We start from the raw sequence: 26662 nt of genomic DNA on the forward strand, positions 1-26662 counted from the left end.
GGTGGTGAGAGTAGACCCCAGCCACAGTGTGATCACTCTCTTGGGGCGTGGCCACGTGTGCTCCAGGAAGAGCTTCTGGGATGCTTCCCTGATTTCTTATGTGTTCAGAAATGCTGGTCTGTTGTTCTCAGACCTGAGCGACAGTTTGGCTGGATATAAAATTTCTGGGCCTCCCCCGAGCCTTGTGGGCGTCATCTCCCACCTGGCACAGACTTGGCCACGGGACATCAGCCCAACCCTTGCCCTGGTGCTTGACTCCATCTGGTTGCCTGGCTCCTGGGAGCACGTCTTCTGCTTGGAGTCCAGCAATGTTACTAAGCACACCTTCCCTCTGACCGTTCCAGAGCCTGGATCCACAGCTTCAGTTTCCAGGAGCGAGAGTTGACTCCCTAATTCAGTGAAGGTCTTCCAGTTGCCACGGCTGTTTCTGGGTGCTTTGCTCACTTTGGGTCACTCTTGCCTTTGCTGTCTTGTCTGATCCCCCACGTCTTGAGTGTTTCCTCCACTTCCCTTAGCAGCGCGCTGCCCCACAGTCAGGCTGCCCGCTATGTGTCTGCCCTTCAGTTCTAGTTGTATGGACGTAGTTGATTCACCAACTTTTTTTTTTTGCTGATGTATGGCAAAAGTGCCCGGTGAGTGTCCTGTTGCTTCCAAGAACAGCGACCCTCTTTTTCCCCACATCTCTTTCTTCCTGTTCTCTTGCGTTGTCTTTGTAGACGCGAACGACTCTCCCTAGAGGCAGCCGTGTTACCAGCCTGGGTTATTGGACCCTTTAATCAATAGAAGCTGATGAGCGGCTGGACGAGACATGCATGGAGGCTTCACTGGGACTTGTGCTGCAGCAGAGGGACCTTGCTCGGTCCCGAGGAGGGAGCTGCTCCCTTAAATGGGGTGGGGGTGGGGGCAGATCAGGGGTCTGGCCACCCCCTCGGTGGGGCCGTGGGCAGGGACCGTGCACAGGACCTGCCTCTGGTCCTCGCACCCAGAGGTGGCACTTACGTTTTGGCCTCTGTGTATCCGCTCACAATTTGGCCCAGCTGTGCGTGTGTGCAGTTATCTTTAGTCCCTTATGGTCCCTTTGTGCTGTGTTGTCCTGGTGTAAGCACTGCAGCCCAGGGTCCCAGGTGCCACCTGTCTCACTATGGCCCCATCAGGAGGTGAATTTGGAGAGAAAGGGGAGTTTCTGCAGGCTCACAGGCGACTTTGGGGCAGAAGAGCTCCTGGTGCCTGGGGCTGGGCCGAGGCAGGAAGGGTGGAAGGACGTGGCCAGTTGGGTTGTCGTGATGAAGGGGCAGAGGTGCCAAGTGGCCCCCGTGGCACACACAGTCCTGGAACCAAGAGTGGCCGGACCAGAGGGGCTGCGGGAAGGCGTGTGGGGAGGCCCAGCCCCGCTGAGAGCTCATGTGGACAGATGTGCCTGCAGTGCCCTGTGACATGGCCCTGCCCCTCTCAGAACCTGGCCCAGGCCTCCTGTGGCCAGTCGCCCGCCCACTCCTGCGTGTCCCACCCTGGGCAGCCTTCACTGTCACTCCCACCTATGCTGCCGGTGGGGTCTGCATCCTCTTACCCGCCTTGGCTGTGCTGAGATTTCTGCACCGACTTCGTGCTGCTGTGCCGCCTGGACGCCGGGGGGCAGTATTTCCATGGGGTGGGTCCCAGGACCCTGCCCATGAGGTCTTTCCTATCTCAGCCTAAGGGTCTGGCCAAGGGCAGAGGTCTCTGGCTCCAGACAGCCTGTCCTGGGAAGCCCCCTAACGATCCTCCCCACCACTCTCTCGATCACAGGTGCACAGAACTCACCAGCTCACCAACCCTGGGGTCGCCGACGTCAGGATCCGGCCAGACCGTAGGCTCCTGGCCACCGCGGGCTGGGACCATCGCATCCGTGTGTTTCACTGGCGGACGATGAAGCCGCTGGCCGTGCTGGCCTTCCACAGCGCCGCTGTTCACTGCCTGGCCTTCGCCACGGATGGCCTGCTGGCCGCGGGCTCCGGGGATCAGCGCATCAGTGTGTGGTCGCTCTACCCGCGCATGTGACATGCTGACAGCAGGGAGGTGGGTGCGCAGATCACGAGGGCTCCATTATGGGAAGAGCCAACATCCTTCTGGCTTGACACTTGCTTCTTTGGGTATGGGACAGTGACTGCGATTTAAAGTGTAACTGGGCTGGACACCAGGCACCTGTAGCCCAGGTCAAAGGCCGACTGGGGGCGCCTGACAATAAACTCTGTTTGCAAACCTGCAGGCTTGAGGTACGAATTCTCCAGGGTGACCCCCTGGTTCCCTTGGGGTCAGAGCCCAGAGCCATCCTCAGAACCTCCACTAGGTAGGGTGGTCGGGCCCTCCAGCAAGGACACTAGGCATGGTGCCCAGGTCCTGGGCTCCCCACCCCAAGGATGGCCAGGAGCTCCTGTATCACAGGGCTGGGGGTGGCAGATGCCAACAGGCTTGGGGCTGAGCTGGATCAGTGGGAGGGAGGAGGTGCTGCCCCCCAGAGTGAAGTCAGGGGACACAAGAGGCCATCCCAGGGCAGCTTCTGGGCATAAAGCACCAGCTCAAGGGAGACTGGTGGGCACCCAAGGGCACCATCACAACCACACATGGGGCAGCCGCTGGCTCCTATGTGGGGCCAGGCCAGAAGTCAGGGCAGCTACTCTTAAAGCTGGGCTGTTGATAGGAAGGAGGGGACCCTGGAAGTTGACATGGGGGCTGTGGGGGGCCCCTGACGAGGCTGGGAGAGCCCCCAGGTGCCCTGCCTGAAGTCAGCCCCTCTCAGGCCGGAGGACCCTGTGGGATGCTCAGGATCCCACCCCGCTTTGCCTGAGGGAGTGGAGCCCTCAGTGTGTGTGCCCCAGGAGGGCTGCTGCTCCCCAGGGAATCTGGGTTACACGTGCGTGTCTGAGTGGCAAGATATTGAATCCACTGGAGCAGTCCCCCTGCTGGAGGGTCTGGCCTCTAGGTCCTGCTCGGGGGTGACGGGCTCTGAGGTTTGGTTGGTTGATTGAAGCAGGGGCCACGGGCTGGGACCCCAGTGCGATTGACATGCCAGCACCGTGTGTTGCTGAGAGGGTGCAGTCTGGGTGGGGGTGCTGGAAGGACTTACCCCGCAACGCCAGCTCGTCCTCTGCAGGGGCTCCAGGGGACATGCCTTCCCCGCAGCTGCAAGGGGCACCCACATCCTTGGAAAGCTCTGTGATCACTCTTCCCTGAAGGTCGGAAGCTTCACTGGGAACAGGGAACCCGGGCTAGCAGGACCTCATGGTGGACAGTGGGGTCCAGGGCTGTAGGTGTGGGCTAGTGACCCTGTATCCTAGGAAAGGGGCTGACTGGCGGCTGCTGAGCCCTGGCTGGTCCATGTGCACGGAACAGGCGTCTGACCCCGGCCACCCAGACAGGCAGGTATCTGCCCCTCGGTCAGACCCCGGCATCCGCCGTGTGAGCTGTTATCGCCTGAGCTCCCCACAGCCCCTTCCCTCCCCGGGGGCTGTGCGCTGTCCCGGCAGACAGACAGACCTTACTGCTGGCCTGCTGGACAGAGGTCCTGCTGGGTGTCCTCCATCACCTCTAGGAAGGGCCATGCCAGCCCCTGTGTGTTCTATACCCATGGCCAGGCCACCAGGATGTGGGGGAACATCACTAGTGTCAGAAAGGAGGGCAGCTCTGTTTAGGCAGCAGCAGCTGGAACCTCGTCAGACATAGACAAGGAGGCGTGTGCGGGGTGTCTTCCGGGCACCACATTCCACTCAGGACACCGCCCTCCACTTTCTCCATGTGAGGTGCCGTTTGCTGACATGCTGGAGGCCATGCTCATCTCCGGAGGAAGACCTGCCCAACCTGCCCCACTGGGCTCCCACATGTGCCCCCGACCCCCAGCAAAGCGTGATGTCCTGGCCAGCGTCCCTCTGTGGGAGCCTGTCCTGGAGACGGGACCAGAGGTGACGGCAGCCACAGCAGCTGCTAAACTGCAAGGGACTCTGTCTCAGAACCTGCCTGGCTTCACTGTAGCACAGCCATGAACCGCAGGGAGACTGGTGCCGACGTCCATCCTCACTGCTGCTCTCCGGAGGGGGCTGCTTGGCAGGGAAGGGGGCTGAGCCCCGTCAGTCCTTCTGCAGGTCCTTCCGCAGCTGTGGCCCTGAGCCACCAGGCGCCAGGCAGTGCCCTGGCTGAGGATGGGGTACCCCTGCCCGTTTGTGTCTGTGTGGTCAGCTTGGCTGTCCTTTGGCAGAATCACTGAATTTATAAAAGCAGCCATGGAAGCGTGCGCCTGGGATGAGGGACAGGGCAGCACAAGAGCGTGAGGAGCATGAGGGCCAGTGATGCCCCAGAGAGTGGGGGCTGCTGCGTCTCTTCTCCAAGGATGACCAGCACTCCAGCAGACTTGGACGCAGACTGGAGTCGTCTGGATCTGGCCCCACCTGTGTCAGAGGCACCCACAGGGCTGACCCCGTGCTGGGCTCTGGGCTTCCGCCAAGGCCACGTGCTGTGGCCGGTGTCCCGGGGTGCCTTGTGGCCGAATCTCCGTGTGTGGGCACAGGTCTGGCTGTGACAGCCCCATCAGCCCTGTGTGCCTGACACAGCCCTCAGACCTCGAGCCCGCGGGCTGTGGGCCGGGTTCAGGCGCAGGCAGGCTCCTCAGCCTCCAGGCCTGTGGGCGCCAGGCGGAGGGCGCCCACTACCCTGGAACCATCATGAGGCCCCAACTTACATGGCAGCAGATCGCCAAGGACCTGCCCAGCCTCAAACCCCAACAGCTCAATAAGAAACAGGGCCCCGCTGGATGCCCAGCCCAGCCCAGGAGGATGCTGCATGTGGGCAAAACCCCGGGTTGTCCTGGTCATATCCACAGCCGAGTCCTTCCCCAGAGCTGCCCCATGCAGGAGGCCGGCCACCTGTGGGACCCACGCGGGCAGGATGGGTCTCCAGCATCCTGTCCATCCGAGTGGGCTCAGAGTGGCCCGGCCTCCGCCAACAGGAGCCTCCTGGCGCCGTGTGCACCCTCAGGGCCATGCCTCCAACACCCTGGATGGCTGCTTCTGTTCCTTCCCACGCAGCGGAAATCACAGCAGCCCCAGCGGCTGCTGCGAGGTGAGTGGGGTGCGGCGGAGGGCAGCCCGCCAGGGCTTCACCCGCAGCAGGGAGTCCCCCAGGCCCGACAGGGCTGCAGAGGCTGCTCTGGGCGCCTGCAGCTGGGGCGGAGAGTGGGCACCTCTTGTTCTCGTTTCACCACAATACAAAGGACCCCCCTCAGATGTTCCCCCACAGGCAGTAAAACCTGTCAAGTCAGGTGCAGGCGTTGCTCCTCCATCGGTAAACGGACACTAGTGAGCTGGCTCCTGCCAGGCCTCCTGCCCCCTCTTTAGGCATGTGGGCACGGGGTAGGGCGCTGCTCACGAGGGCACCTTCAGGGGGCCCTCAGCATGGCGGACTTGGAGTCATTCTTCCATGGGGGAACTGAGGGCTCGGCCAGTGAGCCAGGTGGGCGCCTGGAGCCTTCCTTACTGGTACTGGCAGGAGGGCATAGACCCCACCTCCTAATGCGGGAGTTAGCAAGAGTGCAGCCTTCATAAAGTGAGACCCCAGACCTGCGGACAGAGCCAGGGTGGGGACTGCGTGCCCAGTCCTCCTCCCGTCCGCAGGTGGAGCGCCCTGCCGCCCTCTCCCTCCAGCTACGCACGCCCCTCCTTCAGCCCTGCTCTCCAAGGACGTTTCTCATCCCAGCCTGTCAGGACCGCCGTCCATGTGAAGCCAGAGCCCCTCATCCCAGGGGAGATGCCAAGGGTCAGACTGAAGATGACCAGGAGGGACAGGGCTGTGGTTCAGAGCTCCTGACCCTGTGGGGAGGCTTTTTCTGGGCCGGGGGCAGCCCCTGTGAGAAGTCACCAGGCCCTCATGGGCTGGGTGGGGCCCAAGCTGAGCTCCCACGACCTTGTCGGCTGCCGCCTGCCCGGGGCCCCACCAAGGACTCACTGCAGGAGGGGAGAAGCGGCTCCCTGGGTCCCATTAGAACGCGTTCACATGTAAGTTAGTCTTGTCCTTCTCTTAAATATTTGGAAGTGTTTCTAAAGAATTTACAAACAACGTGTAAGTGTTGGGGAAATTTTGGTGTATTACGTCCATAAGTTGTGATTTAGTAACTGAGTTACAATTGGCTGTGGAGGGAATTCTCACTACATGACGTACGCTTTGTGGATCTTGAGAATTTACTGAACAATTGACATTGTGTTTATTTTGGAAATTTCAAGCACAGACCTAAAGGAGGGGAAACGGCAGCCCTGGAGCCAGCGTGCGGCTTCAACCTGACCCTTCGACGTGAAGCAGCGGCCTCCCAGGCTCCAGGTATCAGGTGAGCTCCTGGACGCCCAGCCCGGAACAGGGGTGCCAGCCCAGAAGGGGGCACCAGCCCAGCAGCCGGGCCTGGAGGAGTCCTCTCTGAACGTGTGTCTGCTCGTGGGCCAGATGGAGCCCAGGGTGCTGAGACAGATGCTCAGCTGGCCAGGAGGGGCGAGGAGGAGGGACCAGCAAAAGCCCGGGTTCCCAGGGTCAGGGTCAGGATGGGCAGACTTTCCTGGTAGTTCTGGCAGTGCCCACCGGGGTCCGTGAAAGCTCACTCCTATCCCAGCAGGCATCTTCTGTCCCACCAGTTGGACTGGCCAGGCACACTGGCCACTTCTGGGGGTCTGGACCCCACACCCAGACTCTAGCTGGGGGCCAGACTGCCTGTCTCACGGGGAGCCGGGTCCCCAGGCCCAAGGGGACTCGGCCTGGTGGCAGCACAGTGGGAGGGCAGCCCCCTCGGGAGGGCGCTCACCCATCCAGCTGCCGCCCAGCCACGTGCCAGGCCGCGCCAAGGCTCAGCGCAGTTGGGCCGCCCCGAGGGCTGACCCTGACCATGACCCTGTAACGTCTGCCCTGATGAGTCTGTGTTGTGGGCGCCCTGTGCCTCCACCCACAGCATGACAGCAAAGGTGTCTCCAGATGCTGCCGGAGGCCTCTGGGGACAAAACTGCCACGCGAAACACCACAGGTTTAGAGGCAGGTGAGGACCGACTTCATCAAGTCAAGATGAACAGCATGGTTTTTGCAGACTCTGGATGGTCCCAGGGTTTTAGTTGTTAAATAGACATAAATGCGTTACAAACCATCCCATCTTAACCACCTTTAAGTGCACGGCGTAGCGGCATTAAGTACATTCACACTGTTGTGCAGCCGCCACCACCAGAACTTTTCATCCTTCCCAGCTGACACTATCTCCACCAACCATTAACCCCACTCCCTCCCCCGGCCCCACCCCCACCGTCCGACTGTGTGAATCTGACAACTCCAGGGACCTCACATAAGTGAAATCACATAGGACTTGTCCTTTTGTGTCCGACTAATTTCCTCGAGTGTCACGGTCCATCTATGTTGTGTGTCAGAATGTCCTTTTTATGATGCAGTAATATTCCACTGTATGGACAGACCACGTCTTTCATCCACTGATCAGCTGCTGACAGTTGTGTGTGCTGCTGTGAATGTGGGTGGGCAAGTTATCAGGTCCAGCTCCTGCTTCCGGTTCTCCAGGCTGTGCACCTACGAGTGGGATTGCAGGCTCCTGTGGGGCTTCTATGTTTAACTTTTTGAGAAAGCTCCACACTGTTTTCCGCGGCATCTCCACCATCTTTCATTCCCTCCAACAGGGCACGGGGTTTCTGTCCACCTTCCTCCAGCATCTCTTCTTTTCTGCTTGTTTGGTTTCGTTTTGGTAATAGCCATCAGTCTTAACTGGTATGGAGTGGTCTCTTGCTGTGGTTTAACTCAGGTTTTTCATTCATTGTAGGTTATTTTCTGGGTGTTCACGTGACAGGATTTCTTTGTCTTCTGGGAACTTTCTCACTGGGACGAGACACATGCATGGGCAATAGCTGACCACTGGAGGGACCCAGCAGCTGAGTGCAGGGCAGGCCAGCTTCCAGGAGTGAACGGACCCGCCAGCACAGGGAGGAGGCCTCCCGGCCCCGCGGCGGCCTGGCCCACCCGAGAGCATCCCCCTTCCTGGCAGCAATGGGGTCAGGATGCCTGAATCCCCGGGGCTCCCGCCCACAGCCCACCCGTTAGAGGGGCAGGATGGGGACACGGGGGTGATGGAGGAAGGTGGTCGGCCTGCGGCATCTCTGGGGTCAGCTGTGCAGCGCTTGGTGGACAGTGACGGGGCGTCCAGCTCTCCTGAGGGGGTGCTGACTGCAGTCCTGGGCCCCGCCTCTAAATGGACCCTCCAGGCCAGCTACCCAGAGAGAGGAAGGGCTTGATCACCGGAGCCAAGGAGGTGAAATGTGCCGGAAGCCACCCAGCCCCACAGGAGGGGGAGCAGGGCCGCCACAGGCCTCCTCAGGGTGCTGGGTCCGCCCCGTCTGTGGAGTTCCACTGCCCCTCGCTCTTGGGGAGCACTCGCCAGTCTTGCTGCCCAGGGTACACAGCAGCAGCCCTCGCAGGGCCAGTAGCCTCTCCTCGGCCACCCCTGTGGGAATGGGGACTTTGCCCCAGATGTCCAGAGGCTGCCCCCGGCACAGGCCAGCCTCAGGGTGGTGGGTGTGTGAGTCCATGTGTGCGCATCTGTGTCCACTTCCTCGCTCAGCTGGCAGTCTGGGGCCCCAGTGTCCCCTGCAGCCCACTGCCCACGTCTGCCAAGGTGCGCGCAGGTGGGGCACAGCCTGGGAGCTCTGCTCTCTGCAGTTCTGTGCCCAGCAGGCTCTCCCCAGAGATGGGCCCGGCCCAAGAGCTTCCAGGCCAGCCAGCCACATCTTAATGAAGCCGCCTGTTTCCCTGAGTCCCTCTGAGACCTTACTTACTGTCATCGGAAAGGGATTATTTGCATTGATGGGGCTGCTTCCATACTTTGCTGCATCCCCATGGCCACACTCACAGGGCTCTGAGTCCCCGGCACCACGTTGGAGGGGAAGAGGGGGCGGCCTTCCGCCTGACCCACACTGCAGATGGACAGTGACACCAACTGGCTGAGGGACACTATTGTGCCAGGCTCCTTGCAGCCCTGAGCCCCACCGCAGGCCTCATCAGAGCTGGCCGGCCGGGCAGCCCTCGGGCATGCAGGGAGGGGGCCTGCGGTGGAGACCTCACGTGCCCTCAGGGGAATGCACCCCCTGCCGGGAGAAGGTCCATGTGCAGCCGTGGTCCTTGGGGAGCCCGAGAGTGCCAGCCCTGGCCACCAACGCCACCTTCACTGCGTGATGAGGTCACAAGAGGTCCTGGGGAAGAATCCAGAAAATGCATTCTGGGATGAAGGTTGAGTCAGAGGTGGGAAAAAAGGGAGAAGAATCAAGGCCAGGGTGACAGGGAGGAGCCAGGGGAGGTGGCAGGACAGGTGTGCAGGGAGGGGCCGGCCGCTGTGGGGGGCGCTCAGGTGGGTGGGGTGTCTCCTGGGGGGGCGGGGCTAGCTGTCCTCACCAGGAGAGGCCAGCCCCAGAGCCTCGCAGTCCCTGCCCTGCAGGCGCACACACGTGGCTGAGAAGACAGAATGCGGCCTCTCCTGGGGTGCAGTGCCACCGAGGAAGAGGCCTTCCCATCAGGGCCAGCCTCTGGGGGCCGCCGGCCCAGGCAGCCTCACGACCGGCCGCGGTGGTGGAGGAGAGAGCTGATGCTGACTCTAGGTGACAGAGCTGGCGGAGAAAGGATGTCGATGGTGCCGCTCTTCTAATTAAGGAACTAAGCTGTTAGAACCTAGGCTTCCCCCTGACGTGGCTGCTTTCAGCAAAATACCTCTGGTTCTGCTGTTTCCCACACACAGACCTGGCAGCAGTTAAAATAGAGATGCCGAGATTCCAAAGTTTCATCCCGTGAACCCATCTGGTTTAAAGAAGTACAACAAGTGGGAAAGGGAGTTGAATCAAAGCACAACTTGTGTTTTCCTAAATACGGAAAGCATGTGAGGTAGGCCAGCAAACAGCCCCACCCCTCCCGGGGCCCAGGGCTGCCCCCGCAACCCCCCCTCTGCTGGACCCCAGTCGGGACTCAGAGGCCACTCCAAGGCGGGTGTTGGAGGTGTTGGAGGGGGACAGGGCTGTGCAGAGGTCCCCACGGAGAAGCCGGGTTCTGGACCCTCACAGAGGACAGGCCTCCCCATTTGCAAGGCACCGGACTCACTCTCCCGGGCTCCGCCTCCCTCTGGCTGCCTGCACAGGCTTTGATCTGCAGCACACCTGGAGACCAGTGCCTCCCCCCAGCAGCGTCACACGTGTCCCACACCCACTGTGGGCTCCTCTGCTGGGCAGAAGGGGGCTGCAGGGGCCCTCCCTCCTCAACTCCAGGCCCCAGGAGCTGGATCTCAGCTCACGGCCCCACGAGGCTTCCCCGGGGGGCTGTGTAACCCACCCCTCCAAGACATTTGTCACCAGACTGCTGTACCCATAGCTCACCGGGCACCTCATCCCCTAAGGGCCTTTGGGGTCCCCAGCCTCACCCGAGTGTGGTGCAGGGGTCCATCCAGCGCGTCCTCACACCAGTGAGCAGTTCTGTGGGGTCACAGGGCTCCTACATAGGGGCCCTGGGCACATAGAGGAAGGGGGCTTGCGGGGTGCACTGGGCAAGTCTCCAGAACCACCAGCCGCTTGTGCCAGGGCACCGGGAGGGACGGGCAGTTCCCTGAGCCATCCCAGGGGCTGGACGGCTCACATCCCAGACAGAGGCTCCAGGATCATGGGAGATGTCCCACCACGTCCCAGAGTCCTTGGGTCCCCGAGGCCCCGATGAGGGGCCAAATGTGTGAAAGGGGAGCGGATAGGCCCCACCTGCCTCCACTTGCTCAAGGTCACCTCTTTCCCACAGTGGATGTCCATCATTTTCAGAAAAGCTTCAAGACTGAAGGACCAAAAAAAAAAGACTGAAGGACCCTCTGGTCCAAGCTCTCGTCCTCCCCAGCAGCTGTACATCTGGAGAGAGCGAGGGGAGCAGTGCAGGCCTCTGGGCCAACGGGGAGCCCAGAGGAAGATGCTCTGGGGGGCCCACGAGATGCAGGTGGAATAGGATCTGGGCCCCACACAGCACGGCTCAGAGGCATGGCCAAGCAGGAATGAGGGGCTGGAAGAGGGAGAGGACAGTCACAGGAGGACAAGGATTGTCCGGGGAAGGTCAGACTGCACCTGCAGTGGGGGGGGGAGCACACCTAGCCCTTGTTTCAGGGACGAGGGCCCGAGATGGCCCGAGCGCCACTCTGAAATGTGGAGTGCATGGCAGAAGCTGGATGACCCTAGCCAGCCCTTCCCTGTGACCCCCAGGATGAAAGTGATAGCAGCCTGTGGCGGTGGCAGATAGCAGGGCACCCACCTGAGAACCAGCAGTTGCCCTTCACGGGGACTGGATGCTGGTCAGCAATAGAGACCTGGCCAGCACAGCATGGTTGGCCAGGCACTCAGCTCACCATGCCAATGTCACTTGCTCCCAGCCAGGCAAAGGCCTCCACAGGGGCCGTGGGGAGGAAACCACACTCTGGGGCTGCTCCCCAGGCCGGGCAAGCATCTGTAGTGTCCGCCCACCAGCCGCCTGGCAGGGGGCCTGCTGTTCACCTTGATTCCATTCCCGATCCTTAGCGTGTGAGTGGCCCCCGTGCCGGACAGCAGTGCAGCTCTGCATCTCAAATGGGTGGCGATCTTGGGAGCGGGCTGTGCACACGGGTGCGTCCTCTTACCTGCAAACACCATCGTTAGTGTTGGGGAGCTTCTCCTCACTTCAGCTTTGATGTCTGCAACCATGGTTCCCATCCCAAGCCCCCAGCCCCCACGGTCTGGATGGTTCAGGGAAGAGGGAGGCCCGAGAACCAGTGTCTGCAGGGGAGACCAGCTCAGCTGGGCAGACCACTGCCCATCACTCCTGCAGGCCTCCCAGGACAAGGTGGGTGCCAGGTGCACTCATGACCCCAAGCAGGGAGCCCATTGACACAGCAGGCTTGCCCAGAGGGAGCCCTGCAGTTGGGGGTGGACGGGTGCCCATCAGGGCTAGGTGTCCAGGGCCGCCCTTAGGAGTGTGTTCCTGATGCTACGTCCAGGGAGCTGCTGGCCAGATGCTGCGAGTCTTCATGCCCTGGTGCAGGTGCTCTGTGAAGCTCTGAGGGGCCCTGGCTCCAGAGCTCACCCCTCAGCAGCTTTGGTTGCCCCCTCCCTTCCTAGACCTGCCTCTCAGGAACAGGTCCTGCCATCCGACTGCTAAGCTCTTGGTCACTTCCCGCCACCAGGGCAAACGCATCTGGAAAAAAAAAGAGTACAGCCCAGAGCGGACATCAGGAAATGCCTGGCCGGGCCCTCAGAGAGGTGGCACCAGGCTGCCAGGGCCACATGGCAGCAGTTGTCACGAACACACTGGGACAGGCACAGAAGGGGGACAGAACCTCAGCCACTCGCACTTCCCATCCATCTCGTGTCCAAGCCGGCAGCCTTGACGGTGACCGCCGTCCATCAGCACTTCCTGCCTGGACTCAGGAAGGGAGGGATCAAAGGGTTCCTCTGGCCCCATCCCTGGTGTTGAGCTGATGGGGAGAGGTCCCTCACCACCTGGCCTGGGAAAAACGCTTCACAGGCAGGTTTCAAGATGACTCATGACCACTGTCATTGTGCCTCCGTCCAGGTCACTCCATGGGGACACTCACAGTGAATAAAGTCAATAAACAGGGGAAAACGCAGGCCTGGGCCGGGGCCAGACTGGGAAACGCTACCAGAGCAGAACTGTCTGTTTTTGTCTTTCCCGAACAGAGTCAGGGCTTTCCCTCTTCCCCTCCTGCCCCCAGCGGACAGTGTCCTGTCCTGTGTGATGGTGACTGTTGTCCTGCCTTCTGTAGAAAAAACACAGGCATCTGTCCTGAGAACAGGCCAGGAGTGGGGGCCCAAGTCCTCAAGAGGGAAACGTCCGGGTGAGGAATTTAAGTAACAAGGTCCCTTGCACACCTGGGATGAAGGAGACTCGGCAGCACAACCAGGGGGAGGCTGGGCTGGGGACGCAAGGTGGAAGTGGGGGCGGGGCGCACGGACTAGCCGGGAGAGGTCGCTGGGAGGCGTGGCCTGGGAGGGGGCTGGGAGGAGGGGCTCGGAGCGCACTGCAGGGACCCCCGCCCCGCGCAGAGCCCGACCTTCGGACTGTGGGGACGTGGCTGAGGGGACCGCGAGTCCCCGAGTCGAACAGAACTCGCTCTCCCCAAGACATCCCGCGCGATGTAACTGGACGCAAAGAAATGGACACTCAGGCAGCTTCCAAAAGAGGCGAAACCGTTTATCAAGTCGGCGCCGGCACGGTTATCTACAGTATCTACAAATATCTACAAGTCTCTACACCGCCTGCAGACAGGGTTCTCGGGTCGTCTACACTGCAGCTGCCAGCTGGGCCGGGGGAGGACGCGGTCTCGCGGAGAACAATAAATATCACTTCCTTCCGCCGCGAACCGCGCACTTTGGCACTGGCGGCGCGGACCCGGGGAGGGACCCGCAGTGGCCCCGGGGCCAGGGCACCAAGTCCTTGGACGGCTCTGGGTCTGGCGGGAGGAGGGCCCGATGGCTTGGAGGCCGGGGAAGGGGCACCGCGGTGGTCCACGCTGGGTGGACCGGACCCACGGGCGGGCACCCGCATTATCTGGGGCAGTAGTCATAAGAGCCGGGTGGCGCGGCCCCCGTCGACGAGTACATGCTGGCGGCGGCCGCGGCAGCTGCGGCCGCGGCTGCGGCAGCGGGGCTCACGGCGGGGTGGTGGTGCGGGTGCGGGTGTGCGTGGAAGCCATGGCCGCGCAGGCCGGGCAGCGGGTAGGGCGCCGGCCGACTCTTGGCCCCGAGGTAGTGGTCGTAGGCGGCGGCCGGGTACTTGTAGGGGTGGTGGTGCAGCGGCTCCGACGCACCGGGCGCTTCCAGGCGCAGCTCGGGGTGCGGGGGACTGGGGCGGCCTCCGGGCGCGCCGGGCAGCGGGACGAGGCCGCCGGCGCCGCCGGCCCCGGGCAGCGCGGGGCTCAGCACCCGGGCCAGCAGCTGGGGCGGGTGCGCCGGGTCCCCGAGCACGGCCGGCCCGCCCGCGTCACGCTCGAATTCTCGCCGAGCCTCGGCCGCGTCTGCGGGGAGGGCCGAGGGGTGAGCGCGGCCGGCGGCGCCGCCGAGGGGCCCGCGAGAGCACGCCCGCCCCTGCCCGAGCCCCGGGCCCTCCCCAGGGGCCCGCACCTTCCTCCCGGCCGGCGGGCGTGGCAGGCGGGGCGCAGCCGTCGGGCCGGGCGGGCGAGTGCGCGCTTGCCCGCCGCCACAGCCGTTGTGCAACGCGCGCGAAGGCCGCGAGCGCCCCTGAGGCGCAGGCGAGGCGGGGTGCAACCGCCTGCCTAGATCCCACGACCCCTGCCCTACCTTTCTCCGCACCGTTGGGCTGCGTGGGGGAGGCCACGGGGTTCCGCGAGCGCGCAAAAGCGCTCATGAGCGGCAGCGCGCCGGGCCGGTGGTTCCGGGGCCTGCGGGAGGGAGGCGGGCAGCGCGTCATGCGGAGCCCGGTCAGCGCCGGCGCAATCGCCCACTCCTCGGAGGACACTCACCAGTCCTCGGGGTCGCAGTCTCGGAAACCTTTGGCGAAGGGGTTGCTGGCGATCTTGAGCTGCGTGATCTGCGGAGAAGCAGGCACTGAGCAAGCAAGCGGCTCCAGCCCCTGCTCCAGGGGCCACCCGACCTCGGCAGGGGAGGAGGGGAGTGTTAGGAGACTCGGCCCCAATTAGGGCCCCTCTACTATCCGCGAACAAGAAGCAGCGGGCCCACAACTGCTCCCTCCCCAGTGGAGGCTGTGCCTCTCTCCTTCGACAGGGGTGCCAGGGAGCCCCCTTTATTGCTAAGGAATCCGTCTTTTCTGCCCCCAGTGGTTAGGATGGAGACCCTGTGCCCTCCCCCAGCTGGGATGGGAATGTGGTCACTTCCACCCCCCATGCCGCAGCAGTGGGGAGTGGAGGGGCGCCCTAGGAATCTGGGTAAACCGCTCATCAGGCCCCTGATGGGGAGTTTCCGGAATGGTTTGGTAAACAAACTTTCAGGCCACAGTGACAGTTGCCACACGAGAGGTCAGCCTGATAGGAGGCTGGTCCTGCCTGTGGCAGGGGGCTCCTCGGGGGATCGGCTGCTCGAGGACCTCAGGGGTGGGGCTCCATTGGGCTGGCTTTACAGGAACCGAACCTCTGTCCCCCAGGCAGCAACTGAAAATTGCACCCCTTCCCAGAAGTGTTGACTGTGCCAGGCCTCGGCCTCACCCGGTGGTTCTGGTAGGCTGTGACCGCGGTGAAGCGCGTCTCCTCAAACACAAAGGTTTTGAAGTTCTCCTCTGCGTATTTCTCACTGTCTTTGCGCGGGTCCACGTAGACCACGTGGAAGCGTGGCTGGTATCTATGCATGGAGTTGAGAATAATCTGGAAGACAAGGTGGCGAGGTCTGAGCTAGGAAACCAGCCGAGGTCCGGACAGGCAGCGAACTTCTAGACAACCCGGCAAAATCCTGAACTCCCTAAGTGAGGCCAGGCTGAGGGGCCAAGCAGAGCTGGGACCCTCTTTCCTTAGGTCCTGGAGAAGCAATGCCTGCTCTGTGTGGGGCAGCTACCAGCCTTTCCGCCTGGATTCCAGAGGCTGCGGCCCCCACCCCCCCACACATGGCCCCACCCTTTCCAGCTAAAAAGCTTCCAGCCAAAAACAGAAGTAGGGGAAGGGAAGAAGTATGACCCCTCTACCACCAGATCCTTAGGCCCTGACCGGAGGGTCTGCTCTCCGAGGCCTGTCCCTCATCCACACCCAAGCGGCCAAAGCTTTGCATCTGGCTCTGATAAGCAGAGATTCCGGGGGTCTGCGGGGGCAGAGGAGACGGGGGTGGGCCGGGGGTGTCGCTCACATGGCCGTTGTCGTCCAGCAGGTTGTTGGTCAGCTTGAGCTTGTCGAAGGACACAATTTGCTTCATCCACTGCGCACCCTTGGCTGGCGAGTCAGGGTGGTAGTGCACTCGGCCCGGCGTGGCAGGGTCTGCCTTCCCGGCCACCAGCCAGGACGAGCTGTGGAAGGCATACCTGGGGCCCCCCCGAGCAGGGGTCACAAAACGTTGGGGTGAGCCAAGAGGGCCTTGCTGAGGGAACCCCGCAGGTGCCTCTGATGAGGGTCCCATCTGTGAAACTGAGCTGCCGAGTGGGCTGGGAGCTTTTCAGGGGGGATTGTGAGAAAACAGAAACTCCCAGTCCTAAGACCCCAAGCCGGCAGGAAGCAACAAGAGGAAGGAGGCTGGGCTCCGGCGCCACATTTCGCAGCACACGGGTCACTCACTCTGGGCCTCCCAGCTGGCCTCCAGTGTTGCCAGTGCAGCGGAGCCTGGATTTGACCAGGCCGACAGCCTAGGGTGTGGGGGCGGACCGAGCTCTCCTTATTAATTGCTGTTAATTGTCCGGGCGGCTGAGGCCCGCCCTGCATAATCTCTCTGGGCCACCCCACCTTTCCTGCCGGCTCAGGGGCCCAGCTTCCAGGGGCTGGGGGAGGGACAAGGCGCCCACCTCATGGGAGAGGAAGACACGGAAAAAGGCAGGGGCCGTGCAAGTGTGTAGGTGTCTCCGGCCTGTGCTGGGGGAGCCCAGCCCCAGTGACCTCTGAGGGGAGCTCCCCAGAACTGCTGTGGGAAGTGTGTGTCTGGGGTCTAGGGGAGTGGGGAGGATCACATGTCGCTCAGGTCTTGGGCCACCCTGCCCATGCCCACCTCACCACGCAGGGACCCACTGCCTCCTCCCAGGCCAGCGAGGCGCTCACCGGTACCGCTTGTCGTCCACCGGCACAAAGTCCATTAGGAGCATGTAGTCGGCCATGGGATCCATACCAAACAGCTTCACTTGGAACGTGGGGAACATCCGCCTGGGGGGCAGCGGGACCTAGGGTCACCGCAGGTGGGGGAGGGCAGGGCCACTCACCTCGACCGGCCCAGCGCCCAGCGCGGGGCCTCCCTGCCTGGTCTCCTCTCCTGCTCCCCACTTAACCGGCCAGGCCCCTGCCCAGCCAGGGCCAGTGGGTCGGCAGGACAGCCCCTGGCCGTTCTCTGAAACACAAAAGTGGCTCACTCTGCGCCATCGCTGAGCCTCCACACCCCAACCTCGGCCTGTGTAGACCCCACCAAGCAACTACCCACGGTGATTCCAGCCACCCGGCCGGAGTTAGCCTCAGCCGGTGACCCCAGCGTTCCCAGGGATCCTCCGCAGCCCTCAGCAGAACCTCCTCCAGCTCGATCTAAGCAAATGGCCTAAGCGCCCGGCTCGAACAAAGTGAAAGCGAGGCCGTCTGTGCGATTCGGAGGAGTCCAGGTCGCCCTTTTGGCTGGGTCTGCGGCTGCTGCCCTACCCCTCTGGTGAGGCCAAACTTTGCAGCCCACAGCCCTGACTCTGAGGCCCTACCTCCTGCCCAGTGCGGGGTCTCCCCACCTTCCTCAGGGACACACGCAAGTTCCCAAGAGGCAGCTACTCAGGGCAGATGTGGCTCCTGCCTCCGTGGTCCCCCAACTCTCCCCTCCCCTGGAGTCTGACTTGGTGATGGTTCCAGGCTCTGGAAAGGATATTCTGAAGCTCCTGCATGGGCCGCTGGCCGTGGGCCGGCCCTGTCCTGATGCCATAGCAGTGCTGGCCGCTGGGCCCTGGAGGACAGTATGAGGCTTGGCCCCCACCTGCCCGTCCTACGGCCACCCCTCACAGGCAGCTCCTTGTGGGCAGTGGGCAGTTAGCAGATGCCACGGAGCCAGCCTCCTGGCCAGTCCTGCCTCACCCTCCCACCACCCTCTACAGGCAGGAGGGAGCTGCAAAATGCAGGCTTCTGGGGCAAGCCTGGTTGCACCAAGGCCCTTGCTGGGCTGGACTGGGCCAGAGGCTGGGGCACAGTCCTGTGGGCAGCGGGGTGGGGGAGGCCGTGTGCTCGGCAACAGCAGGAGAGCCTGGAGAAGACCCCTGACCTGGAGCTGGAGCCTCCCCCAGGGAGGACACCGCGGCAGGGAAAGAGAAACCACGAGAAGGCTCTACAAACAGGCCCTGAGATCCCCTCCTCTGTGCGGACTCGGAGCCGGTGTCTCCTGTGTACATTAGACACAGATCGGCACCCGCCATTGTCTGCTGGTCAAATCGGTTGCATCGCAAAACTTGTTCCCCTTCTCTCTGGGCCCTTAAAACAAACACAGGCCAATTGAAGGCGGCGGCCAGGGCGGCAGAGCCAGGCCCCACAGTCGCCCGAAACGCAGGCCTGAGAAAGCTGGGTAGCAACTTTACCGAGAACAGCAGTTTTTAAGGGGCTTAACTCTATGCTACAACGCTCCAGACCATGGACCGGCTGCACCTCTATCTATCCCGGATGGACTGAACTAGGGAACCAAAGCAAGGAGTTTCCTTTGAGAAGCTGGGATCCACAGGGAGCCGCCTGGTTGGCGAGGCCCCTGGGAGGGCCGGGTGAGCGGAGCCAGCCCGCACATTGGGCGGCCAGAGTCCTGGGACTGCGGCTGCACCCTGGTAGCCAGTCTCCCGGCCCTGGCCGTCCACTCGGCCCGTGCGCTTAGCGGCTGACGCTGGACCCGGGACCGCAGAGCTAAGGAGCCGGCCGCGCCCCCACCCCGCTGGCCTCCCCGCTCGCGTGGATCGGACCCAGGCGCGGGGCTGGGGAGGGGCGCCCTGACCTGCCGGCCTTGGTGACGATCATCTCCGTGCCCAGCTGATTGAACTCGTCCCACAGCGCCTTCATCTCCAGCTGCACGCTCACGCTGGCCACCTTCGCGTTCTTCTTCACCGGCGCCTTGGAGGCGGCCGCACAGCTGGCCCCGGGGCCCTCGGGCTCCGCGGCGGCGCTGGTGGCAGCCCCGGCGGCCGGCGCGAACGGGTAGGCGTGCGGCGGCGGGCCCGGGGCGCCCGGAGCGGCGGCGGCGCACGGCTCGTAGCGCGGCGGCGGGGGCTCGCGCGGCCCGTACGGGTCGGCGCCCGGGGACGCGGCGCCCGGGAAGCCCCCCGCCGCCCCCAGGCTGCTCAGGCTGCTGGCCGTGAAGGCTGCAACGTCGCAGAAGTGCGAGAGCTGCGTGAGCCACGGGCTGGACACGGCGGAGATCATGACCCGCGGGCCGCGCAGCCCCGCCGAGGTGAGCGCTGCCCCGCGCCCCGGGCCGAGTGGCGGGCGTGCGCCGCGCTGCGCCCCGGGGCCGCGCCGCCCCACACCGCCGCCCGCCAAGCCGCCCCGCCCCGCCCCGCCCCGCGCCCCCGCCCCCGCCGAGACAATGGCCTCCCGCGGCCCCCTCCCCCGCCCCCGCCCGCGCCCGGCCCCCCGACCGCCCGGACCGGCTCCCCCGAGCGCCCGCCGGCCGCCCCTCGCTCTGCCGCCCTCCCGCGTAGCACTGCTCTCTCCAGGCTCCTTCCGATTCGTTATTTCCTTACCTTTGTCTTCCTCGTGCGAACCTCCCCTCCGCATCCTCTGTCCTCCCTCCACTATCTCTTTCAAGTCTCGTTATTTCTGTTTTATTTTCTGCTTCAGCCTCTTTTTCCTGCTAGTCCCTCATCGCTTTCTTTTTGGTCAGTCTGTCTTTCCCCTCATCTCTCTCTGTGCCTGTGTTATTCACGCTTTTTAACTCTTTTTTTAAAAAAAATAAAAACTGCAGTCTAATTTTTTTGGTGACTTGACTTTGTTTCTTCCATTTTCCCCACTTTCTTCTCTATCGTTCTTGCTCTCTGCTTTGTTTTTCATCTTTCCGTTTTATGGTTTTCTCTCCTTTTCTCAGTATCTTTTCTTCCCACCGCCCCCACCGTTCGCTCTTCCTTTTCCGTGTCCCACCTCAGTCCTCTCCCCATTCCTCCCACCTCTCCGAGCTCACGGCCACCTCTGCCCCCTTTCTCTGGCCTCCTCTCCTGTCCTCCACCCCCTTGCTCTCCTTATTCTGGGCCTGCGTCTAGCTGGGTGTGGGTCTCTCCGTTGGGGTCCCCAGGCTGGAGGGGGTATCCTGCCCACCCTTCCTCTCCGCCCCAGAGTCCAAGCTGGAAGCCCCATCCCACCAGTGCTCCCTCTACCCACTCTCCGCCCGGACCCTGCCAACCCTCTTTGCTTGGGCCCCACCGCAGCAGGGGCAGGGGGTCTGGCGAGAGGATCTGAGTTCACTCAGCAGGGAGGCTCACCTTCCATGTCCCTGGTGACAGTGCTGAAGTGCATCCCGGCCGGGGATCCCAGCAGCCGGCCAAGCTTCACCCAGTTAGAGGACCCAGGGCCCAGGCGAGAGGTGCGCTCTGCGGTCTCTCCTGCAACCAGAGAGGCAATGCTGAACGCGCTGGCCCGGGGAGACAGCGGGCTCCGCGCGTCCATAGGCGCCTGGCGGCCTGGCCGGCGCCGCCTCCGACTGCGTGCACCCAGCCCCACCAAGGCCGGCCCAGCCCACGGGCCCCGGGGGCGGGGGCCCGCGGTGCCACTCACAACCACGGCCCTGGGCCCAGGGGATTGTGGCGTCACGGCCCCCTACTCTGGGCCGGTGGCAGCCAAGGGGGCCCAGGCGGGTGGAGAGCCCTGGGCGTGTCGGCCCTCCTGCTTTTCAAGCTCCGGGCCCCTCGCCTTTGCTCCCAGGGGCCTCCATGACCAGCACCCCTTGAACCTCCTGCTGCTCCTGCCGAGGCCGGGGTTCCCTCTGTACAGCGAAGCCCTCAGCTTCTACAGCCCCCGGAGGGGAGGTGGCGACACCAGGAACTCCCAGCCCCATCCCACAGCAGCGGGGCACTGAGGAAGCTCCATGGGGCCTCGGGGCCCAGCCCTGCCCCTGCCCTCGGCTCCTCCCGCCTCCTTCTCCCCGGCTGCCCCTGCACCTGGGTGAGGAGAGGGCAGTCCGGGCTCCAGCACTGGCCACAGGCGGACGGCCCCAGGGCCACAGCGTCGTCCTTTCCTCGGCGCCCAGGGACAGGACCCAGCCCAGCAAACACCCCCCAGCCCCAGTTGGTCAGCTAACTGGCTGGGGACCCTGAGCAGAGGGACGCCGCCCAGGCCGCGCAGCCCAGGAGCCCCAGCGTCACGCGCACCCTCGCGCGCACCGCCCGCCTCTGGCCAGGACGCTTATACATCCGGAGGGTGGGCAGTGCCCGCTCCTCCGACCTCCCCACGCACCGGCCGGGGCGCAGGGAGGGCCGGGGGCGGGGCCTGGACTGGCCGAGAGAGCGAAGGACACGTCGGAGGAATTCAGGCCGCTGGCCGGGTCGTGTACTGCCCCTCGCTCACCACCCACCCGGCCCGCCAGCCTGCCTGCCTGGAAAGGCCCTGTTGCCCAGTTAGGCCAGGCAGAGCAAGGCCTCTGGCCTCCAGGCCCAGGCAACCAGGATGCTAGGGCCTGACTTGGCCTGTGCCTCCCCGACCTCCTGCCTCTGGGCCTCCTCTGCCCAGTTCAGGGCATCCTTGGCCTTGCCATCCAGAGTCTCCCCAGTGGGGCTCCAAGCCTCCCTGCTCCCAGGATCCTCTCTGGCCCTGCGCTGAAGCTCTGGAAGTTAGGCCTCCACTCCAAAGCCTCTCGTAGGTTTTCGCCTGCTATTGCCTGGATCTAGATGGGAGGCAGCAGCCTCTCTCAGGGTTTTTACAACCCAGGGCCTCAGACCCCTGGCCGAGGGGGTGCTTGCTTTTGGGCAGGAAGGCCCAGGAACTGGGGACCTGGGAGTGGGCTCCCGCAGGAAGTGCCTGGCTCCCGGGCCTAGGGTCCAGTAAAGAGTCCGAGGCTGGAGTGGAGTCAGGTGAGTATGGGGGTCCTGCTGTGTGAAGGGGTGGGCGTGGGTCACCTCATGTGCAGTGAGCCCCTGCCCCACCCCCAGGCCACAGCTGCTGCTTTGTGGACTGGGCAGGGAAAGAGGAGCTGTTGCCAGGGTACGCCCCGGGCCTGAGTGGCCGTCTGGATCTGTGACAGTGACAGCGATCTGTGGCACCCAGGGACAGGCCCAGGGAGGAGTGCCATCCTGGGACCAGCCAAGTCCCTGCTCCTCTGCCTCTAGAACCCCAGGTTGGAGCTGCGCAGGGTCCAGGAGAGCTGGGTGGAGCTGGGGGTAGTAGGTGGGAGTGGGTCATGGTGGAGCTGCAGGAGGTGAGCCCAGTGCTGGTGGTCTGTACCCAAAGAGGTGTGCAGGGCGGCCACCAGGAGTACCTGTTGCTGGTCTGCATCCACCCTGCAGGTGGCTGTGGGGTGCATGTTGTGTGCTACCTGGGATGCGTGCTGTCCCGGCACGTGGGGGTGCTGGTGGTGGTGGTGTCCTGTGCACCTGGGGAGATTTTCGTGTGTACTTGGGCGAACACGTGAAGGCAGATGTGGAGTCCACCGGTGAAACCAATATTGAGGAGAAAGAAGTGAAAGTGAAAAATCCTGGAGCTTCTGGATACTCCAGGTGAGCCTCCTGGGTCTCTGGCTGCTGTCCGGAGATCCTGGGCCCTCTGAGTCTGAGGTGGACAGGAGCGGGGTGGGGGTGGGGTGGGGCAGACCTCTCAGCCCCTCATTAACCCCTTAGTGCCTGAGCTGGGACCTGGGCAGCCAGGCTGGGTAGGGAAAAAGTGCAGAAACAGAAGGCACTCTATCTGGTGGGCAAGCTCTGGTGAGAGCACGCTGGAAGAGGTCAGGACCTCCCGCCCCCCACACAGACAGCCCTGCCTGACGGCGGCCCTGCTCCACCCACTGCAGATACTCACCCGAGGGATAGCAGAACCAGGACCTTAGGTCAATGCCCGCGCCCTGCTGGAACCCAACTGCAGGGGCCCAAAGGGGCCCGAAGTGCAAGGCTGAGTCTCCAGCCCGGCCTGGCCTGGGTGTCGCTGCTTCCCCCACCTCTGGGGGTGCACTCCTTGGTCCCTCCTGGAGGCTGCTCCACTGGGCTCCTCGCCGCCTGCCCCTGCCCTAACCCTGGTGCCCGTGCCCACAGGGAGCGCGTGCCAGGTGGTCCCGTGTCGCACACACCCCGTCCGCGCGTGCCGCCGCCTGAGTAGGAAGCCTTCCTTCCTCACCTGGACCGGCTGGACTCCCTTCTGCCTCGCTCCCCCTGCCGGCCGAGCCTCCATGTGTGCGAGGTAGGAGGCCCGGCTGGGCCCCCACACGCGCGGGCCAGGAGGGCTGGGCGCTGCCCAGGGTCGGGCGCCACTCGGGGTCAGCCTCCTTAGGTTGCGGTGCGCGGCTGGGACCTGGACTTTGCGGTCCGCCCCTCCGCCTGGGACACAGACTGAAGACAAGACCTGCATTTCGCCGCACCGGCCCGTGGCGAGGTGAGAACTAAGATGAGACCACTTTACAGTCCTTAAGACCGAGGCTCGGCTTGGACTGGCAGCGGAATGGTCCAGCTGCGGGCTGGAGGCAGCAAGGGCTGGATGGCACTGAGACGTCGGCCCTTCCTGGGCGCCAACGCCAACGGGGCCGCTGCCTTGGCTTCTCCCTCGGGGCCCTGCGCAGGGTCCCATGTGGGCACTCAAATGCGCCCCAGCACTCACTCACCCCCGCGCCAGCATCCTCGGAGTTGTGCCTGAAGCCCCAGCACTCACTCACCCCCACCCCCGCCCCGCTTCGGCATCCTCAGAGTTGTGCCCGAAGCAAACCCTGTTTTCTCCCCAGCGCGGGGAGGCGGCCCCTGGAGAGTCCTGGCTGCCAGCTCCCGCCCAGCTCCGCCTCCCCTCAGCGCACGTGGCTCCTTCAGGGGAGCCATCAAGACTGGCGCCCTCACAGCTTTTGGCGGGACCCCACTCCTCACTCTCCGGCCCCTGAAAAGGCACATCCGCAGCACTGTGCCGCTGCCCAGAATTCACTCCGGGCCTCTCCGCTCCCATCCTTGGAAGGAACTGTGCGCCCATGTGCATCGCTGGCGGGCGCAAAGCCCACGGATCCTTACACTCATGAGCTCCTCGAGACAAGGTGGACACCATCCGCGCTCCCCACGGGGTCTCTGGCCAGCTGGGGCACAGGCGCACACAGAAGCATCCGAGCTGACAGACCGCGGGGTGTGAGCACGTTGCGCTGGGGACCCATCTCCCTGGAAGCAGAACACGGACCGGACAGAACCGGGCTGCCTCACCCAGGGCTCAGAGAGGGGCCGGGCTTTCCTCGACCCTGTTCATTCATTTCAGGGTTGATTAGCCGGACCTGCCTCCAGCATCTGCCTAGACGGGCCTCAGCGGTCTCCCAGGAAGGCCCCGCACTGGGGCCAGCCTGCACCCTGCCTTTCTGCTGCCGGCAGCCACTCCTGGCTGGCCGGCGGGGCCAAGCCTGGCAGGATGTGCAAGGGGGCGACCTTCGCTGGAGCCGGGAGAGGCGGACGCAGGGCGGCTCCGGCTCCGTCCCCTCTCTCCTCTCCCCACCCGCCGCGGGAGGCTGGAGCAGGACCTTGGCCCCTGGGCGCGCCCTATCTTCCTCCTTCGAAGGAAGGCTCTTGGCCCGCAACAAAGACAAACGCGGCTTTCTGGATAGTGCGCGTGGTCGTGGACGGGCAGCGACCCCAGCCCTGGAGGTGGGCGGGTAGGGGAGGCTGTGCTCTGACCTCCCTCCCCTCCTCCCCAGCCACTTCGTGGGAGAGGACCCACAGGCTCTGCGCGGTGGGGGTGAAATGGGGGCGAAGTCTGTGCGGGTCACCCTTGCACGCCCAGCTCGTGGCCCTGCGGGCCCCAGTACAGTATGCACATCGCGGGGGAGGGGGGGCTTTGCAGACCCTGGGGCTGGCGGGGCAGGGCCGGACCGAGAGCCTGTGGGAGCTTGTGGTGAGGCCTCATCCCAGGCAGGGACGGTTTCCCTGCCCCCGCCCTGCTGGCCTGATCTCTTGGAGGAGGCGACCCCCTCTCCCCAGCCTTGGGGCTCAGTCACGTGGAAGAGCAGTGACTCCATTGGCCCGTAACTGCTCCCTGGACCCTCCCTCCGGGTTGCCTCAAACTGATGCAGAAGTCCCTGCAAGCCCACCCAGGCCTCCTCCATCGTGTTGGGCCCTTACCCCAACCTCCAGTCGGGGAGCCTGTGCCCCCCCCAGCTCTGGGGACCCCTGCCTGGGAGCCCCAGGTGCACAGTCCGTTCACATGAGAGGGACTGAGGACTCCGTGGAGATACCTGGCAGACCCTGGCAGTTCTTGGCAAAGGCTGGGAACCAGAAACAGCCTTGGAGATGACACCGGGTAGGGATGAGCTGAGCCATGCTCAGGGAGGGGGCTGGCCCCTCACCCCTTCTGTGGCATCACCTGGGACCCTTCCTGGACCCCAGCACCACCAGCCTGGACCCTGGGGGACCAATAACTGCAGAATGAGCCAAGGGAAGCTGGGAGGGGTTGGGCCAGGGTCTGCACAGCCGTGCACAGCTGGGTGCAGCTCCCTTCTGCCCCGGGGCCTAGCTGCACCCCCCTCTCCCCGAGAGGGTGCTGTCTTCTGGGCCCAGTGCCCAGGAGGACAGATGCAGGGAGCTGGTGAGAGGGATGGCCGGACCGGATGGGGCTGTCAGCTAGGCCTGGGTGATAGCACCCCCTGACCCCCACAGGGCACCAGGGCCCCCTGCAGGCTGGAAGTTCCCACAAGTCTAGAACAAACAAACAGACAGCCCGTTACACAGGCAGGCCCTGGGCCCCTCTCCGATTTCTGGGCCTGTTGATTTAACTGCCCACTTGGCGAGAGGACCCAGCCACATGGGGAGCTGGCTGTCCATCTGTCTGTCCATCTACTGGCCACACTGGCCTCTCCAGCCCAGGCAGAGGTGTGGCTTTCAGAGACCCAGGTGACCTAGATTTTGGCTGCCTACAGCTCCCCTCTGTGGTCAGGGCAGCAGAGCCACACTTTCCAATAAAAGGGCCAGAACCCAGAAGCCCCGGGGGGTGTGGGCTGAGGGTGAGTGGCCTGAAGATGGTCACTGCAGACACTCTCCTCAGGCTCCTCCTCCAACACACCCCCAGGTGAGTGTGTGCACATGGGGACAGGAGGAGACTCCCTTCACAGGGTCACTCAACAGGGACCCTTCCAGGTGGAATCACCTGGGAGGTCACTCGCCCTTCTCAGTCCCCAGCCCTGACTCCGGCTTGCTGAGTGAGATGAGGAAGGAAGTTCTGAGGAGGCAGAAACCGGGGCCGGGGCCAGAGGCAGTGAAGAGGCACCGCCACACCAGGGACACTGGCACCTTGCTAACGGGGCCCAGCCAGGGCGAGCTCCCTATGGTCTTTGGAGATAGTGTGTCTCATCTTCAGGATGCTTAGAGCAGTTAAAAGAATTGAATACATCAGACTTGGAATTTTCATTAAATCTTGATCCAGTTAACAATTCAGTTCAAGTTGTCCATATACTTGCAGTGACAGCCAAGTGTGCCTCTCAGGAGAAACTCAGGGTGGAAGTCCAGTCCAAGTCAGTGGAGGATTGGCTCTGTGCCGGAGTCCTTCTGCATCCACTCTGGGTCCCGTGAACCCAGAACCTCACCCAGGTGCCATGGCCTGGCGTCCAGAGCTGCTGTGCCTACTACCCTCGGCAGGCCCCCTCCCCCTCCCCCTCCGCCTGCTGACCTGGGGCTGAAGGCGGGAGGCAGGTGGACTGTCCAGCCTGGGCAACACTGTCCAGCAGCTGGATGGGCAGAGAGGGGACCCAGGCCTGGGGAGAACAGTGGAGGCAACCAGGCCCCTCCCCAGCGGGTCTGCCTGGACTCCTGCGTTTCCAGGGGAGGAGCTGCTGCAAAGAGGGTGGGGACAACATCGTGGAGG

At 63.7% G+C, this 26662-nt stretch overlaps 3 protein-coding genes across 15 annotated transcripts in view; 2 read left to right on the top strand and 1 right to left on the bottom strand.

The window, feature by feature from the left end:
* GNB1L (G protein subunit beta 1 like) overlaps positions 1 to 2242 on the top strand; it is a 40936-nt gene extending 38694 nt beyond the window's left edge. For all 9 annotated transcript variants that reach the window (XM_072953225.1, XM_072953220.1, XM_072953221.1 and 6 more), the window contains one exon: positions 1786 to 2242. In XM_072953225.1, the coding sequence (XP_072809326.1) occupies positions 1786 to 2037 (252 nt within the window). In that variant the 3' untranslated portion in view covers positions 2038 to 2242. The remainder of the gene's footprint in view (positions 1 to 1785) is intronic.
* A 10981-nt stretch (positions 2243 to 13223) lies between these two features.
* On the bottom strand, positions 13224 to 22285 carry TBX1 (T-box transcription factor 1). 3 transcript variants are annotated; one of them, XM_072952796.1, is made up of 9 exons: positions 22176 to 22285; positions 20131 to 20250; positions 18654 to 19017; positions 16760 to 16861; positions 15864 to 16035; positions 15236 to 15391; positions 14537 to 14604; positions 14355 to 14455; positions 13224 to 14071 (listed from the first exon to the last, which is right to left on the bottom strand). In XM_072952796.1, the coding sequence occupies exons 2-9, from the start codon at positions 20162 to 20164 to the stop codon at positions 13602 to 13604; spliced, it is 1467 nt and encodes a 488-aa protein (XP_072808897.1). In that variant the 5' UTR covers positions 20165 to 20250; positions 22176 to 22285; the 3' UTR covers positions 13224 to 13601. The 3 variants fall into 3 exon arrangements, with proteins under 3 accessions (XP_072808897.1, XP_072808896.1, XP_072808895.1); XM_072952795.1 differs by lacking the exon at positions 22176 to 22285 and adding an exon at positions 20806 to 21022; XM_072952794.1 differs by lacking the exon at positions 22176 to 22285 and having other exon boundaries at positions 20131 to 21022.
* On the top strand, positions 21229 to 26202 carry LOC107035033 (uncharacterized). 3 transcript variants are annotated; one of them, XM_072952799.1, is made up of 3 exons: positions 21229 to 21714; positions 22885 to 23029; positions 23565 to 26202. In XM_072952799.1, the coding sequence occupies exons 2-3, from the start codon at positions 23019 to 23021 to the stop codon at positions 24463 to 24465; spliced, it is 912 nt and encodes a 303-aa protein (XP_072808900.1). In that variant the 5' UTR covers positions 21229 to 21714; positions 22885 to 23018; the 3' UTR covers positions 24466 to 26202. The 3 variants fall into 3 exon arrangements, with proteins under 3 accessions (XP_072808900.1, XP_072808898.1, XP_072808899.1); XM_072952797.1 differs by lacking the exon at positions 21229 to 21714 and adding an exon at positions 22229 to 22356; XM_072952798.1 differs by lacking the exon at positions 21229 to 21714 and adding an exon at positions 22233 to 22356 and having other exon boundaries at positions 22647 to 23029.
* Positions 26203 to 26662: the final 460 nt, after the last annotated feature.

The sequence above is a fragment of the Vicugna pacos genome, chromosome 32, assembly GCF_048564905.1.
Source record: "Vicugna pacos chromosome 32, VicPac4, whole genome shotgun sequence".
NCBI lineage: Eukaryota > Metazoa > Chordata > Mammalia > Artiodactyla > Camelidae > Vicugna > Vicugna pacos.